Source organism: Jatropha curcas, chromosome 2, assembly GCF_041381405.1.
Source record: "Jatropha curcas cultivar XTBG-Jc1 chromosome 2, XTBG_Jcur_1.0, whole genome shotgun sequence".
Taxonomy (NCBI): domain Eukaryota; kingdom Viridiplantae; phylum Streptophyta; class Magnoliopsida; order Malpighiales; family Euphorbiaceae; genus Jatropha; species Jatropha curcas.
The window spans coordinates 597,365-612,345 of record NC_143152.1 but is presented as its reverse complement, the minus strand read 5'-3'; the positions used below and the strand labels follow the sequence as shown (position 1 = coordinate 612,345).

Genomic DNA, 14,981 nt, shown 5'->3' with positions numbered 1-14,981 from the left:
AGAGTCGATTTAAAAAAATTCATTTAATGAATTAACTTCAAGTTTGTTTATTAAGCTCGTTTAATAAAAAAACGGAACTCAATAATTTATTCATTGTATCATAGACACATTAAATTCGAAAATAATGAATTTGGTTAATTAGTCTTCTAATTGAGTAATTAATTCATACAATGACCAGACATACCCTTTTTATTTTTTCTTTTCTTGTGGCACAAACAAAAACAGGAAAATTTAGGCTGTTTTTCCATTTTTGTATATGAAAATTTTCTAATAACTTGGATTCCACACAGCCTCCAATAATATCCCATTCATAGCTTTTGAAATTTGATTGATTCCAAATTCTAGATTGACATTTTTTTGTCCCCTTTCTTTTCATTGAATAAATATTTTTAAATTAATAGTTTTTCCCATTTATATAATTCACTTTTATTATTAACATTGTATGCTACATATGACTTTCGCTTTTGTAGTTGAGAGAATTCGAAATCGTAATCGAAATCTCTTGTTCTCTGCATCTTCTATGAGAAATAGGAAGGTCAATCAAATAATATCCGATCGGAGGTAACATGATTAATTAATTATGAAATAAATACATTTTGACACGTTGGATTTTTGGTATGTAGCGATGGAAACTATTTTCATTTCTTAATTATGATGTGTAGTCAATTCTGTAGGACTTTGGTAGCTAATTATTGGATTATCAAAATCTTTAATTAACATTTGAATGCCTTTTCTTTTTCCTAAATCATGTTCAAAAACATTGAACACATTATAGGCACGTACATGTACATGGTCACCTTTTTTGGGTACATTTCATCTCTGCTACACTAGACAACATTTTTTGTACCCATGTGACCATTTTTATTTTTTTGCAACCAAAATTGAAATTTACCTATTATGGTTATTTAAATTAGTAAAAGTTAGGTTTATTTAGTTTTAATATTATTATTATTATTATTATGGGAAAAGGTAAGTTTGGTATTACCTATGTTTGGTTAAGTAGTTGCATTAGTGTTTTTTTTTTTTTTTTTTATACACGTAGTAATTGTAATACTTGATTTTATTATTAACGAATTATATTTTTTTAAAAAAATATTAATGTAATTTTTAAAATAATTTAACTTTAATTATAGTTTAAATGCGCATTTACATGGTTTTTGAAAATAACACCAATGCTATTGAGATGGAATTTATCAATTATTTCGATTTTATATATAGATTTTTTGATCCTTATGTATATAGCTGAATTTAATTTTCTTTATTTTCAATATTTTAATTTTAATTTCAAATCTCACCATTGAAATTTGAAATTATATTTTCCAACAAATAACCAAAAAATTAAATTTATAAAATCCGCGTGAAAATAATGGGCTGCGGCCCGTGGATCATCAAGATCAATAACCCATAACTGAATAACCAGAAACAACTTTTGGAAGAGCTGTTAAACCGTAAACTTGTGAAACCGCGTTCTACTTTGAACACGTGTACTCTGTTTGTCGTTTCGCGCTCCTTCTGTCGCGTTTCCAGTTTCCTTTTCCTTAATTTTTCTTTTCTCGTCACGATAAATAGTAATTATTAATTTGATTTTATTACCATTAAAATCTCAAAGTTCACTTTAAAATCATATTTCATAATTTTTGTTTAGCATTTTTGGATTACTGCGAGGAAAATGGGAATTTTGAGTTATTTATTGGGAATCATTGGATTTGGAATTGGAATCCCAATTGGCATTTTACTGGGTTTCTTCATATTCATTTACCGGAAACCTGAACAAGTAAAGGTATAAACCCATTATTTTCTTCATTTTTAATTATTTTTATTAATGAATTATTAATTAAATTAATTTTGTTTAATTTCCATACATGTTACTTCATTTTCATTGCCATACATTTCATAAATATTCGAAATATTATTTCAAAATTTAGCTTTTAGCTCATTATTAAAAATTGTTGGCTCGATAGTAATTGCTGCTAGCCGATTATAATTGTTAAACTAATAAGTCTTTTAAGTAATTATTCAATTTATTTTAACCGAGAATTTAAACTCGTAACCTTATCCAATACCATTGAATCGAAGTTGTTCAATTTTTTCAATCATTAGAAAATTAATAATGTCTTAATGTTAATAAACTCTTATGCTTATGAACTACATTTGCAGGATCCTATAATCAGACCACTCCATGAGTTGGATACTGATTCTTTACTCGACCTTTTGCTAGAGGTTCCTATGTGGATGAAGCATCCCGATTATGATCGAGTAAAAACCCTAATTTCTCTCTCTTTTTTTCACTTAAAATAGGGTAAATATTTCTTGTTTAATTATTTCTTTAGTATTTTTTTTGCAGATTGACTGGTTGAACATGTTTGTATTAGATATTTGGCCTTACCTTGACAAGGTGATAAGAAATTTCACAAACATATACTTATTTTCATTTTGCTGAAAAAAAAGAATAGAATTATATTTCAATCAAATTGACATTTTCTGAATTTATTCATGCTATAGGCAGTATCTAACTTAATAAGAAGCATGGCGAATCCTATGTTCGAAGAGTACGTTGGCAAATTCTATATAAAGTCTATAGGTTTTAAGTGCTTGAATCTTGGAAATCTTCCTCCTACAGTTCATGGTAAGTATAACTTAATTGTAACATTAATGGGACTTAATTATACAGTTTTTAGGTTCCTGATGGAATTTCTGCATGCTAAATTAATTTATTAAGCCCCTAGTTGGGAATTTAATTCTTTGTTTCTTGATTTAACAAATAGGTATCAAAGTGCAGGAAACAAATGAGAAAGAATTAGTAATTGAGCCTGCAGTTCGATGGGCAGGGAATCCTGACATAACCCTTGAGTTGAAACTTTCATCTTTACCAATCACAGTACAGGTTAGATAATATTGGGAACTATATTATTCTTTTTAAAATGGATTTTTTTTAAGCCATAGTCAAAAAACCTGTATCTGTTCAACATCTGTAATTGCTTGAGTTTGTTTTTAGTTAAGTAATTTATATTCTTGTACACAGTTGTTGGATGTTCAAGTACTTGCAGCACCGCGAATAACCTTGAAGCCTCTAGTGCCTGCTTTCCCTTGTTTCGGGAGCATATTTGTTTCTTTGTTGGAAAAGGTAACAATGGATTACCAAATTTTTGATACTTTTTGGATTTTCTTTTGATTTTTGTTGAAGAAAATAGCTATTGAATTACAGCCGCGTGTAGATTTCGGGTTGAAGATACTTGGACTTGATGTTATGGCAATCCCTGGCTTGTATCAATTTATTCAGGTTCTTCCACAGATATACTTAATATAGAATTTTAAATTTTTGCAGCTTTGAGTCCTTTTTAGATAGTAATTTTCCTTGTGAATATGGCTTGAGACTTTTTTTTTTTCCTGAAAATTGCCAACAGGAATTGATAGGAAAACAAATTGCTAGTCTCTATCTCTGGCCAAAAATCCTTGATATACAGGTTCTTGATGATTCGATGTAAGTTTTCAGCTTTGTTGCATTTCTTAAACTCGCCTAAATAAAGCTTTAAAAGATCTTTAGGAGAGATTAGTAATGACAAATCTTCTTTTTGGTTTCAATTTTTAACACCAGAGGAGCCACGAAGAAACCTATAGGGATTCTGCATGTGAAGATCATACAGGCACTTGAACTTTTGAAGATGGACTTGTTGGGAGCTTCTGATCCTTATGTGGAGCTCAGGTTGTCAGGAGAGAGGCTTTCAGCAAAGAAAACTTGTGTTAAGACCAAAAACCTTAATCCTGAGTGGAATGAGCATTTCAAATTTGCTGTCAAAGATCCTGAGTCTCAAGTCCTTCAATTACACGTTTATGATTGGGAACAGGTAATGAATAAGCACTTCCTTGGAAACTCATACTTCATCAGGAAATTATCCTTATAGAGAACAAGAAAAGATTTTCCTATCTGTGAAGATTTCTGTATAGTTATTGACAGTGTTATTTGCAGGTTGGCAATCATGATAGGTTGGGAATGCAACAAGTTCCACTTAGATTGCTTACTCCATATGAAACTAAAAACTTTACGCTTGATTTGGTTAAGGATATAAATTCTGACGATCCCCAGAATGGAAATTACAGAGGGAAACTTGTTGTGGAGATGACATTTAGTCCTTTTAAGGAAGATAGCGGAAGATCTAGTGAACATTTAGAGAATTATGTAAGGAAGAGAAGTGAAGATAGAAGTATAAAAGAGGACATTTTTGTACATAGAGGTGGTTTGCTTCTAGTTATGGTCGAACGAGCCGAAGATGTCGAGGGAAATTATCATAACAATCCTTATGCATTGGTTATATTCAGGGGAGAGCAGAAGCAAACAAAGGTAAATAATCTTCCTCAACATATTCTCATTAGAACAATGTGATTAGGGGTGTAAATAAGCAGAGCCGGCCTGCAAGTTGTTCGAGCTCGGCTTAAATCGAGCTCAAATTCAGCTTGTTAGCAAATGAGCATAGCTTGAATCTAAAGATATTCAATTTACAAATTCTTCGAGTCTCAACGAGCTATCGAGTTTTTATATATACATATATATAATATTTATTTTAAATTTATTCGAACATCGAGTCTTAAACTTAAAGCTTTTCGAGTTGAACTCGAGTTTCAAACCGAGCTAAAGCTCCTAAAATTTTCAGGCTGGTTAAGTTTCGAGCTGGTCGAGTTTCGAACCGAGCTTGGAGGCTGACGGGTTTAAGCTCAGCTCGGCTCGACTCATTTACACCCCTACTTGTTGTGAACTTGGGTATTCGCAATCCACACGAGTGTACATTTCTTTCATTTTCTCAATGGCTTTAGACCCTAACTAATATCTAGCTTTGCAAGAAAGATATCCAAGAAATCAGCAAGATTTATGTATCTTAGTTAGCTTTTTATTTCTTTTATACTAATGTTTGTGTTAATCATTCAAATCACTTTCTCTAGTTTATTAGGAAAACAAGAAATCCAAATTGGAATGAAGAATTCCAGTTTGTGCTGGAAGAGGCACCTCTAAAGGAAAAGATCCATATTGAAGTCATGAGCAAAAGAACAGGATTCAGCTTTCGAGCCAAGGTAGTACTTTTATTCATTTTCTTCTATTCATTTCCTAATCAATATTTTTTCTTACAATGAACTAATTAATAATGTAATAATTTCTTCTTTGGTTTCTTGCAGGAAACACTAGGATATGTGGATATTAATCTTATGGATGTGGTTTATAATGGTCGCATCAAAGACGAATATCATCTTATCAATTCCAAAAATGGAGTTATAACTGTTGATATTAGGTGGAAAGGTCTCTAGTTAAGGAGCAACTTGTAAAATCATTCTTTTATATCATTGTGGCCAAGTGTTTGTCTTGGGAATTTTAATGTATAAAAAGAAATGTGTTGAAACAGAATATGTATGCGTAGTTGCAGACATGTTCAAAGAATGAAAATGAAATACCCAAGTTCAAGTTCACATCTTGCCATTAAACTTATGAAATTATATCCCTACTCAGGTTCTCGGTTGTGTTCGGCAACAGTTTTTTAAGTAGTCAAAACGCTAGACGTTACTTTTTACAGTGTTCGGTGATATAGTCTTTGAACTAGTTTTTAAAAGTTAACACATCATTTTGTGAAAAGTTAACTCATGTACGTTTAACTTTTGATATTTCATGATAAAATACTAAAATAACGAATATCTAGACACTCTACTAAACTAGCTAACCACTACCAAAACATCTAATTTTACCAAAAAGACCCATGATCTTGTAAATTTATGAAACACTCAAGTTCAAGTTTGCGTTTAGAGTATGTTGAGATCAAAGCACAGGCTTATTCTAAACTTCGAAGTCTTAGCATATCTTGTCTGAACTTTAAAACAATCAATATTTTTTAAGGAATGAACTTCAAAACAATGAACATTTTTTATCTCGTTGGCCTTAGAAACAACAGAAGATAGAGCAGTTTTTGAACTTTTCAATCTTAATTTGAGTTCTTTCTTTCTTTTCAAAAGCTGATCAAGTCATAAACCAAAATGTCTTTGCTTCAACAAACCAGATTATAAATCAATATAAGTTATATCATGCCTGGTGATCAATGATACATGCAACCAAAAAGACTTTCTTTTATTGAAAGATTGTTAATAGCCATTATTCTTTCCCATATGCTACGAATGGGGGATAGACGAAAATTGTAGTTTTATATTGATTTATAATCTTTGTTTAATATCACAAACTTATTTCAGCATCTGATAACTCGGGTCCAATCAACATTCAACCATAACTTTAAAAAAAAAAGTACATGTTTACAAATTCCATACAAAAAAAATATATTCTATGAATCTATTTTGTATTTATTAAATTAAAGAAATGTGTTTCCAAGGAGGAAACAAAGTTTCTATGAAACTTAAATCTTTTTCTACTAAAAATCTTTATTATAGGATTTATTAATTTCCCCTGTATATTCATCGACAGGAGAAGTTGAGAAGTTGATCGAGTCTACTCTTTTGGAAGAACAGTTTCATGCAACCCGGATACTAAGCTTCTGACCATCTTGGCAATGCCCGGGTTTTCCGCATATGAAGTAATATTCGCCTGGTTCCATCAGATTGACTATGTCTTCTCCAGACTCATTAGTTGAAAGAGGAGACAATGCATTGCAGGATTCGAAAGATTCTTTATTCACTCTTAGTACGTCGTGTTCACCTTTCTTGTAATTAAATACTTCATTTACACATTAAATATTTAAATTAGATATGATCCGAAGGTGGATTACACTTCTTGATTATATATAAAAAAAATTTAAATCCCTCCAAGAAAAAAAATTCTCACCTAGAACGTCTCCGATGGAGAATTCCTTATCTTTAGCCCATGTTTTGTAGCAAGGACCAACAGCCCAGCCCTTAGCATCACCGACCACGAACTCTTTGGCGGAGACGGAGACTGCACAGAAGGTGATTGCAACAAAGATTAGAAGTGCTGCATTATTTTGCAAAGCCATGGATATGTAAATGTGAAGAGATGGATTTGAATAAGAGGATTGATTGTGTGGGTGATTGGTACTTAGAAGCTTATTTGCCGCCTCTATTTATATATAATTGGTTAGGTACACAGGAAGAAATTTGGACCGGATCCTATGCTCATCCAAAGAATATTTACTTTTTATTGTTTTTGACTAATAAGCATCCATTTTAACCAAATTCAATCCTCTCTTCATATGTTCCTCAAAAAATCCTATTCATACGGATAAACCATCAACAATTTAGAACAAATAAATTGATTGAAAGAAGCGGTCTTATGTCCCAGATATTTTCGTATTTTAAAGTTTATTTCTTCAAAGACTAATGAGTTTTTAGTTTTTTTAGGATTGATATTGTTGGATTATTTGGTTTCATAGAGGCTAAGTCTTGTGTACGAGTTTAGTTCTCTCCTTTGAATTCAGTAACTATAGTAGAAGAGAAAGCCATTTTCTTACAATGAACTAATTAATAATGTAATAATTGCTTCTTTGGTTTCTTGCAGGAAACACTAGGATATGTGGATATTAATCTAATGCATGTGGTTTATAATGGTCGCATCAAAGACAATTATCATCTTATCAATTCCAAAAATGGAGTTATAACCGTTTTATATTAGATGGAAAGGTCTCTAATTAAGAAGCAATTTGTAAAATCATTCTTTTATATCATTGTGGCCAAGTGTTTGTCTTAGGAATTTTAACGTACAAAAAGAAATGTGTTGAAACAGAATATGTATATGTAGTTGCAGACATGTTCAAAGAATGAAAATTAAATACTCAAGTTCAAGTTCTCATCTTGCCATTAAATTTATGAAATTATATCCCTGTTCAGGTTCTCATCTTGTAAATTTATGAAGTTATTCCATTTAGAAAATAAATCCATAGATTTGATGTAAGGAAACAAGCCTTGGAAATGGTGATATATTTTTAATAGATTTGATGCGCTTTGTCAAAACCTGTTGCATATTGAATTTCAGCTTATTTTTAGAAAATAAAATTGCTTTGCAGATTATTTGGCGAAGAATAGTGTTGAAGCATCTAATGATTTTTTAGCTTGGTTTTGATTTGTTAGATTGTTTTAATATTGTGATTCGGAATTTTTTTTTCTATCTTCTTATCTCAAAAAGATATGAACCTTATATAAGTTGAGGTGTTCCAGATTTTTTTTACTTAGCATTTTAGAGTTAGGTTAAGTGTATTTGGAGGAACCTGATCTTTTAGGTTTAAAACCTTAAAAATGCTAAGTTTTTTCTGGATATAAATTAATAAAATAAATATATATTGCTGATAAAAAAAAAAAAGAAAATGAATCAATAACATTTTTAATTCAGTAAGTGCAACCAAAAAGATTTTAGAGATTTATGTCTATTAGTTCCATTTTAACTTTTTATTAAAAGATTGTTTGTTGAAAAAAAAGAAAGTATTATTTTGACATTATTGGTAACAAAAAAAATTGAAATATTTGTTTATTGTTTTTTAGCTTTTATGATTATGATACGTACAATTAATCTTATATATATTAATAACTTTTATATTTTATGAAAATAGAAATGAAGAAACGTGGAAATGCAAAAACGATATGGGAAAATGATATTGAAAATATAATTTATATTAAAAAACGATACTTTATAAGGGAAACGGATAGGAAAAATATTTCTGAAATGCAGAAACGCTCATGACTAGGAGTTTCGTACATCATAGATGACCTTTAATCAATATTGCCCATATATATTTTACAAGTTTTCTTTTGTAAAATTTACATAAACACCATAAAGAAAGAAGATTTGCTTATTAGATACTATTGATTGAGGTTTATTTGGCTAAATCATATTTTGCTTGACCACAGGAATTAATTATATACACAATTCTTCATCAACAAATTAATCATGAAACTTCCTGAAGTTTGTTTGGTTAATATCCTTTGATTGTCATTATTTTCCTCGTTGCCGTGAAATTAAAAGGGTTAATTACTTTTAATTTGCTTAATATCATAAACTTATTTTTACCATTTAACAAGTCAAGTCCGATTAACATTTAAACCATAATTCCAAAAAAAAAAAAAAAACCAATAAAAATTTTTATTTATTTACTAAATTAAAGAAATGTGTTTCTAGGAAGGAAACGAAGTTAAATTTTTTTCTACTAACAATCTTTATTATAAGATTTCCCACGCATATTCATTGACAGGAGAAGCTGAGAAGTTGATTGAGGCTACTCTTTAGGAAGAACAGTTTCATGCAACATGGATACTAAACTTCTGACCACCTTGGCAATGCCCAGGTTTCCCGCATATGAAGTAATATTCGCCTGGTTCCATCAGAGTGACGAGGTCTTGTCCAGAGGCATAACTTGAAATACGAGATGATGTATCGCAGGAATCGAAATTTTCTTTGTTCACTCTTAATACGTCTTGTTGACCTTTCTCGTAGTTAAATGCTGCATATCCACATTAAATATTTAAATTAAATATGATCAGAAGGTGGATTATATTTCTTGATTATATAAAAAAAATTTAAATCACTCAAAAAAAAAAAAAAAAAAAAAAATTCTTACTTAGAATATCTCCAATGGAGAATTCCTTATCTTCAGCCCATTTTTTGTAGTCAGGACCAACAGTCCAGCCGTCAGCCTCACCGACCACGAACACTTTGGCGAAGGCGGAGACGGAGACTACACAGAAGGTGATTGCAATGAAGATTAGAAGTGCTGCATTATTTTGCAAAGCCATGGATATGTAAATGTAAAGAGATGGATTTCGATAAGAGGATCGATTGTGTGTGGGTTATTGGTACTTGAAAGCTTATTTGCTGCCTCTATTTATAAATAATTGGTTAAGCATACAGGAAGAAATTTACGCTCGGAGTCTATGCTCATCCAAAGGATATTTACTTTTTATAAATTTTGTCTAATAAGCATCCATTGTGAAGGATGCGGTTTCGGGTCCAAGTGGTTTTCGTGTTTTAAAGTTTGTTGATATTGTTGGGTTATTTGGTCTCATAGAGGTTGAGTCTTATTATGTACGTACTCTTCGTCTCTTTTGCTGTACAAAACATGATTAATCTAATCATGATTTTCTTATTTTCTTTTTTTTTTTTCTGAAAACTATAACCATTTTTTTCTATTGATTCTAATTCTTTTTGTTTTAAAGTTTTTATTCCCATTGGACATGTCATGTCGGGCCGGTCCATAGGACTAGCAACCAAGCGAGCGACCTATTAGTGGTGACACGGCCCGCATAACAATTGAATTATGCTTGCCCTACGTGTGGCCGGTTCCAATTGCCGCCAATACTCCTAACCAACCACAAACTCTTATTTAAGAAAATACTTCACTAGAGCATGTCCATAAAACCATAGCAACGGAGCAAACTAATGAAATTAAAAAAAATATAAATTTTAGTTTTATTGATTTGGCCATAGGCGGCGCCATATAACTAATATAGTAGGTAAATCTCATCTTATTTTGAAAAAATTACGATACAGTATATATGATTTGCGAAATCTAATTAGTTCGTCTCAACATGCTTTAAAATATATCAATTTTTTCCTATATTTTGCTTCCATTTATATTACTAGGTTATTTTATTCAATTTTTTTACATTTTTTCCGTGAAATCAATAAGAAAATATATATGTCACAGGAGAGTTACTAAAATATTATACTAGAAAAATTACTGTACAGTTTCTATAGTTTGAAAAACATAAATAGTTCATCTCTGTGTTTTTTAAAATAAAAGGGATATATATTTTTTTCATTTCATAAGATAAGATACTTAACGGAAAATATGTAAAAATTGGAAAGAAAGATTTTGTAATCTGACAGAAGTAGACTATAAGGAAATTTTAACATTTTTCTAAAGAACATGGAAAGATTAGTTGTAATTAACAAACCACATGAATCATACTGTAATTTTTCTTTTTATTTATTTGTCAATTGCTAAGGTTATCCTCTACCTTTAAAACCTAAAATCAAACATCTACTTACATAGTAGTAATAGCAAATACTATTCCTTTTGCAAGATTTATTTGTTACTGTTGGTTCTTTTTTGAGAAAAGAGCAAACGTATTTGCTGGTTGATAGGTTGAGTTGGAGAATTGTGGGCGTGCTAAGCGTGTGAAGTATACCAATTGAAGAATTAATATCGCGCTTGATCTGACTTCTAGGCTGTAGGTTTGGATCCAAGGTAAACGCTTCACCGGTTGTATAGTTTAAAATAAATTTAAGCAAAGAAAATTGTAAATAGAGTTTTATTGCTTGAAAAGTAAATTTTGATAAATTGCATTGAAATGAAAGCTTGTAATTACATGAAATGTAAATAAATTGAGGTTAGGAAAAATAAAGACAATGCTTTGAAAATTAAATTGCTTGACTTGTTGGAGAGTTTGATTTGATTTGTTGAATTCATCGGAGAATTTGATTGGCTGGGCCATTGTTAGGGTTCCCTTGCTCTTTTTATAAACTTCACAAGGGATTACTAAAAGGATCCACTGATACACGTTTACATTAGTTCTATTAGCGTCTCACCTTCCTGCACGTGAACTGCCACTTGAGGAGTGCTTGAGTCACGTCTTCTTTATCTATTTCTTTTTAATTAATTAATTAATTAATAGAAATTAATTAATCAATTAATAACCCAAAACAATATTAATTGGGTTCCAAAAAAAAGTGTTAATTGAGTCTCAATAAAATTCAAGCCCAAACCCAAAATATAAAACCAAATTTAAAAACTCATAAAATGAGTTCAACAGTTACTTTTTCTGCTTCTTACGACAAACAAACTTGTCAGGAAATAATTATTTCATTTACATAATGACAGACAGAATTAGTTTGCTTCCTCATCAAATTACTCATCAAATTCTTTCTTTCCTTTCTTTCAAAGACCTTATTCGAATTCGCGTTCATCCCAAAAAATTTAGGGATGCTTTCTTTTCCAATCCATACATAACTATTTATTCACAGATTGTTGATTATCACAACTATGATTGTTATCATTCAGTGGCGGATTGTATTGAAAGCTATTTTGGTTCAACGGATGTTCAATAGAATTCGATATTGTTGTATCCGATGGCGATTTTATTATGACCAGCCATCCTTATATCGTGTTTTTACATGGTTAGGTCACGTACTCTCTTCTGGTGTTGAAGAGCTTAATCTTGATTTTTTTTACAATAATGCAAAAATCAAACCATGTTATTTGCCATTGTTCTGAATCGCTATTGTCTCTAAGTTTGAATAACGATCATGGGGTTTGCCGTTTTAATGCCTCATTTCCTTTCACTAATCTTGAGTCCTTGAAGCTTGCAGATGGATTTGGGGAATGGATTTCATCTAGTCGAAGCATCAAGAAATTATGGCTTGAACAGATAGATGGAATAGAGAATATCAAAATCGAAAGTTGTTCTCTTGAGATTGTAATTGATGAACATTGCTTTAGATTTTTCAATCTTAGCATATCAGGCAAGAGAGTTAAATCCATAAGGGTGAGATTGGAATTTGAATATTCAAAGCAAATGGAAAAACATTCACTGGAAATCTCTGCCACAACTTGTCATTTGTTGATCAACTGGAGAGGGTAGAGCTTGAGATATTTAATGGAGGAAATGAATTGGAGATGCCCAAATATTTGTTGAAGAATGCTAAATGTTTAAAAGAGATTGTTATCTTTCATTACTCTTCTTTCCCATTTTATATAAATGAGAGATTAGAAGAATTCAAAATGATGGCTTCTACTATTTCTGTTGCTACTGCCATAGTTTTCAAGACCAAAATACAGCAGGAGGAACAATTTCATGTTGGCTAGTATCACAGAGAATTTATAAATAACCTCTCTGCATACCTTGCCTAGTGATTAATTTATCATAAATGTAATCAAAAAGATTTTAGAGATTCACATCTATTCGTTTCATCTATAGGTTTTGATATATATATATATATATATATATATATGTTTTTTTTTTTGAAATGATATAAAGATTTTCTTTTATCAGCAAAATTAAATATATTATTAAGAAAAGATAAAATTGCTAGTAGGATGAAAGGATATAAAGATTGCTAGCAACGATTATTCTTTTCTGTGTATGAGGATAGAAGAAAATTGGAGACTCTCAACATACATAGAAAAGTGATGGTAATTTCTATAGTTACAAGTTATTCTCATCAAAACATAATTTGATCCTCAATATACAAATTACATTCGAAGTGTTATTGTTGGCATTTAGCTGAAAATTGCCAATGTCTTCCAGGGAGCAAACAATGTCTACATATTGAAACTTAAATCTTTTCTACTAACAATCTTTATTATAGGTTTTATTAATTTATTTCCCATGCATATTCATCGACAGGAGAAGCTCAGAAGTTGATCGAGTCCACTCAGTTTCATGCAACTTGGACACTAAGCTTCTGACCATCTTGGCAATGCCCAGGTTTCCCGCATATGAAGTAATATTCGCCTGGTTCCATCAGATTGACGATGTCTTCTCCAGAGTCATTAGTTGAAAGAGGAGAAGATGCATCGCAGGATTCGAAAGATTCTTTGTTCACTCTTAGTACGTCGTGTTCACCTTTCTTGTAGTTAAATACTTCATTTACACATTAAATATTTAAATTAGATATGATCCGAAGGTGGATTACACTTCTTGATTATACAAAAAAAATTAAATCCCACCAAGAAAAAAAATTCTCACCTAGAACGTCTCCGATGGAGAATGCCTTATCTTTAGCCCATGTTTTGTAGCAAGGACCAACAGCCCAGCCCTTAGCGTCACCGACCACGAACTCTTTGGCGGAGACGGAGACTGCACAGAAGGTGATTGCAATAAAGATTAGGAGTGCTGCATTATTTTGCAAAGCCATGGATATGTAAATGTAAAGAGATGGATTTGGATAAGAGGGTTGATTGTGTGGGTTATTGGTACTTAGAAGTATTTGCTACCTCTATTTATACATAATTGGTCAAGTATACAGGAAGAAATTCGGGCCGGATTCTATGCTCATCCAAAAAATATGTGCTTTTTATAGTTTTTGACTAATAAGCATATATTGTGAAGGATGCGGTCTTAGATTTCAGAGGTTTTTGTGTTTTAAAGTCTCTTTCTTTATAAACTAATGAGTTTTTAATTTTTTAGGATTGATATTATTGGATTATTTGATCTTATAGAGAGTGAGTCATGTGTAGAGTTCAATTCCCTCCTTTGAATTCAATACCTACAGTAGAAGAGAAAGCCATTTTAATATGAAGTCGTGGTACAATATTTAAAAGACTTAGTTGTCCTTTTTTTTTTTTTTAACGAAATAGAATCCATTTCATTCATGTAACATATTGAAGACTAGCATAAGAATAAACCCCTTTTGATATAGCATATTGAAGACTTGGTTGTTTACATAGCATTTTGTTATTTTATCTAATTGTCATTCTGAAATAATAAAAATCCTCATTTTTTTCCTTTTCTAACAATTAATAATTTCATAATAAGCTTATTGCATTAATTATAAAATTCCTTAGTTTTATTTTTCAATAATTAATAACCCACAATAAATTTATTTCATTCAACTCAGTTATGTATGTACGTACTCTTCATCTCTTTTACTGTTCAACAGGATTAATCCAATCATGATTTTCTTATTTTCTTTTTTAATTATGACCATTTTCCTATTGATTTTAATTCTTTTTTGTTTTAAAGTTTTACTCCCATTGTACATGCCATGGTCGGCCGGTCCACAAGATTAGTAACCAAGCATGACCCACCCATTAGTGGCGACGCGTCCCATATAACAATTGAATCATGCTTGCCCTACGTGCGCCGCAGAAGCAAACTAATAAAATAAAAAAAAAAAAAAATTCATAAGTAAATCTCATCTTATTTAGAAAAATTACAATAAAATCCCGTGGTTCGCAAAATATATTTAGTTTGTCTCTACATTTTTTTTATAATATATTAATTTTTTCCTATATTTTGCTTCCTTACTACTAGATCTTTTTATTTAATTT

At 30.8% G+C, this 14,981-nt stretch overlaps 2 protein-coding genes and 2 pseudogenes across 2 annotated transcripts; 1 reads left to right on the top strand and 3 right to left on the bottom strand.

Annotated features, from left to right (window-relative positions):
* Positions 1-1,614: 1,614 nt before the first annotated feature.
* Positions 1,615-5,454, top strand: LOC105642385 (synaptotagmin-3). Its single transcript, XM_012227203.3, has 12 exons — positions 1,615-1,780; positions 2,158-2,256; positions 2,345-2,395; positions 2,503-2,626; positions 2,766-2,884; positions 3,023-3,124; positions 3,206-3,280; positions 3,405-3,481; positions 3,596-3,845; positions 3,968-4,339; positions 4,936-5,064; positions 5,167-5,454. The coding sequence occupies exons 1-12, from the start codon at positions 1,670-1,672 to the stop codon at positions 5,293-5,295; spliced, it is 1,638 nt and encodes a 545-aa protein (XP_012082593.1). The 5' UTR covers positions 1,615-1,669; the 3' UTR covers positions 5,296-5,454.
* Positions 5,455-6,497: 1,043 nt separating this feature from the next.
* On the bottom strand, positions 6,498-6,977 carry LOC119371044 (mavicyanin pseudogene; annotated as a pseudogene).
* Positions 6,978-9,228: 2,251 nt separating this feature from the next.
* Positions 9,229-9,723, bottom strand: LOC119371042 (mavicyanin pseudogene; annotated as a pseudogene).
* A 3,646-nt stretch (positions 9,724-13,369) lies between these two features.
* LOC105642382 (mavicyanin) lies at positions 13,370-13,846 on the bottom strand. Its single transcript, XM_089718019.1, has 2 exons — positions 13,678-13,846; positions 13,370-13,572 (listed from the first exon to the last, which is right to left on the bottom strand). Exons 1-2 carry the CDS (start codon positions 13,844-13,846, stop codon positions 13,370-13,372), a joined length of 372 nt encoding a protein of 123 aa, XP_089574145.1.
* Between the last annotated feature and the right edge of the window lie 1,135 nt (positions 13,847-14,981).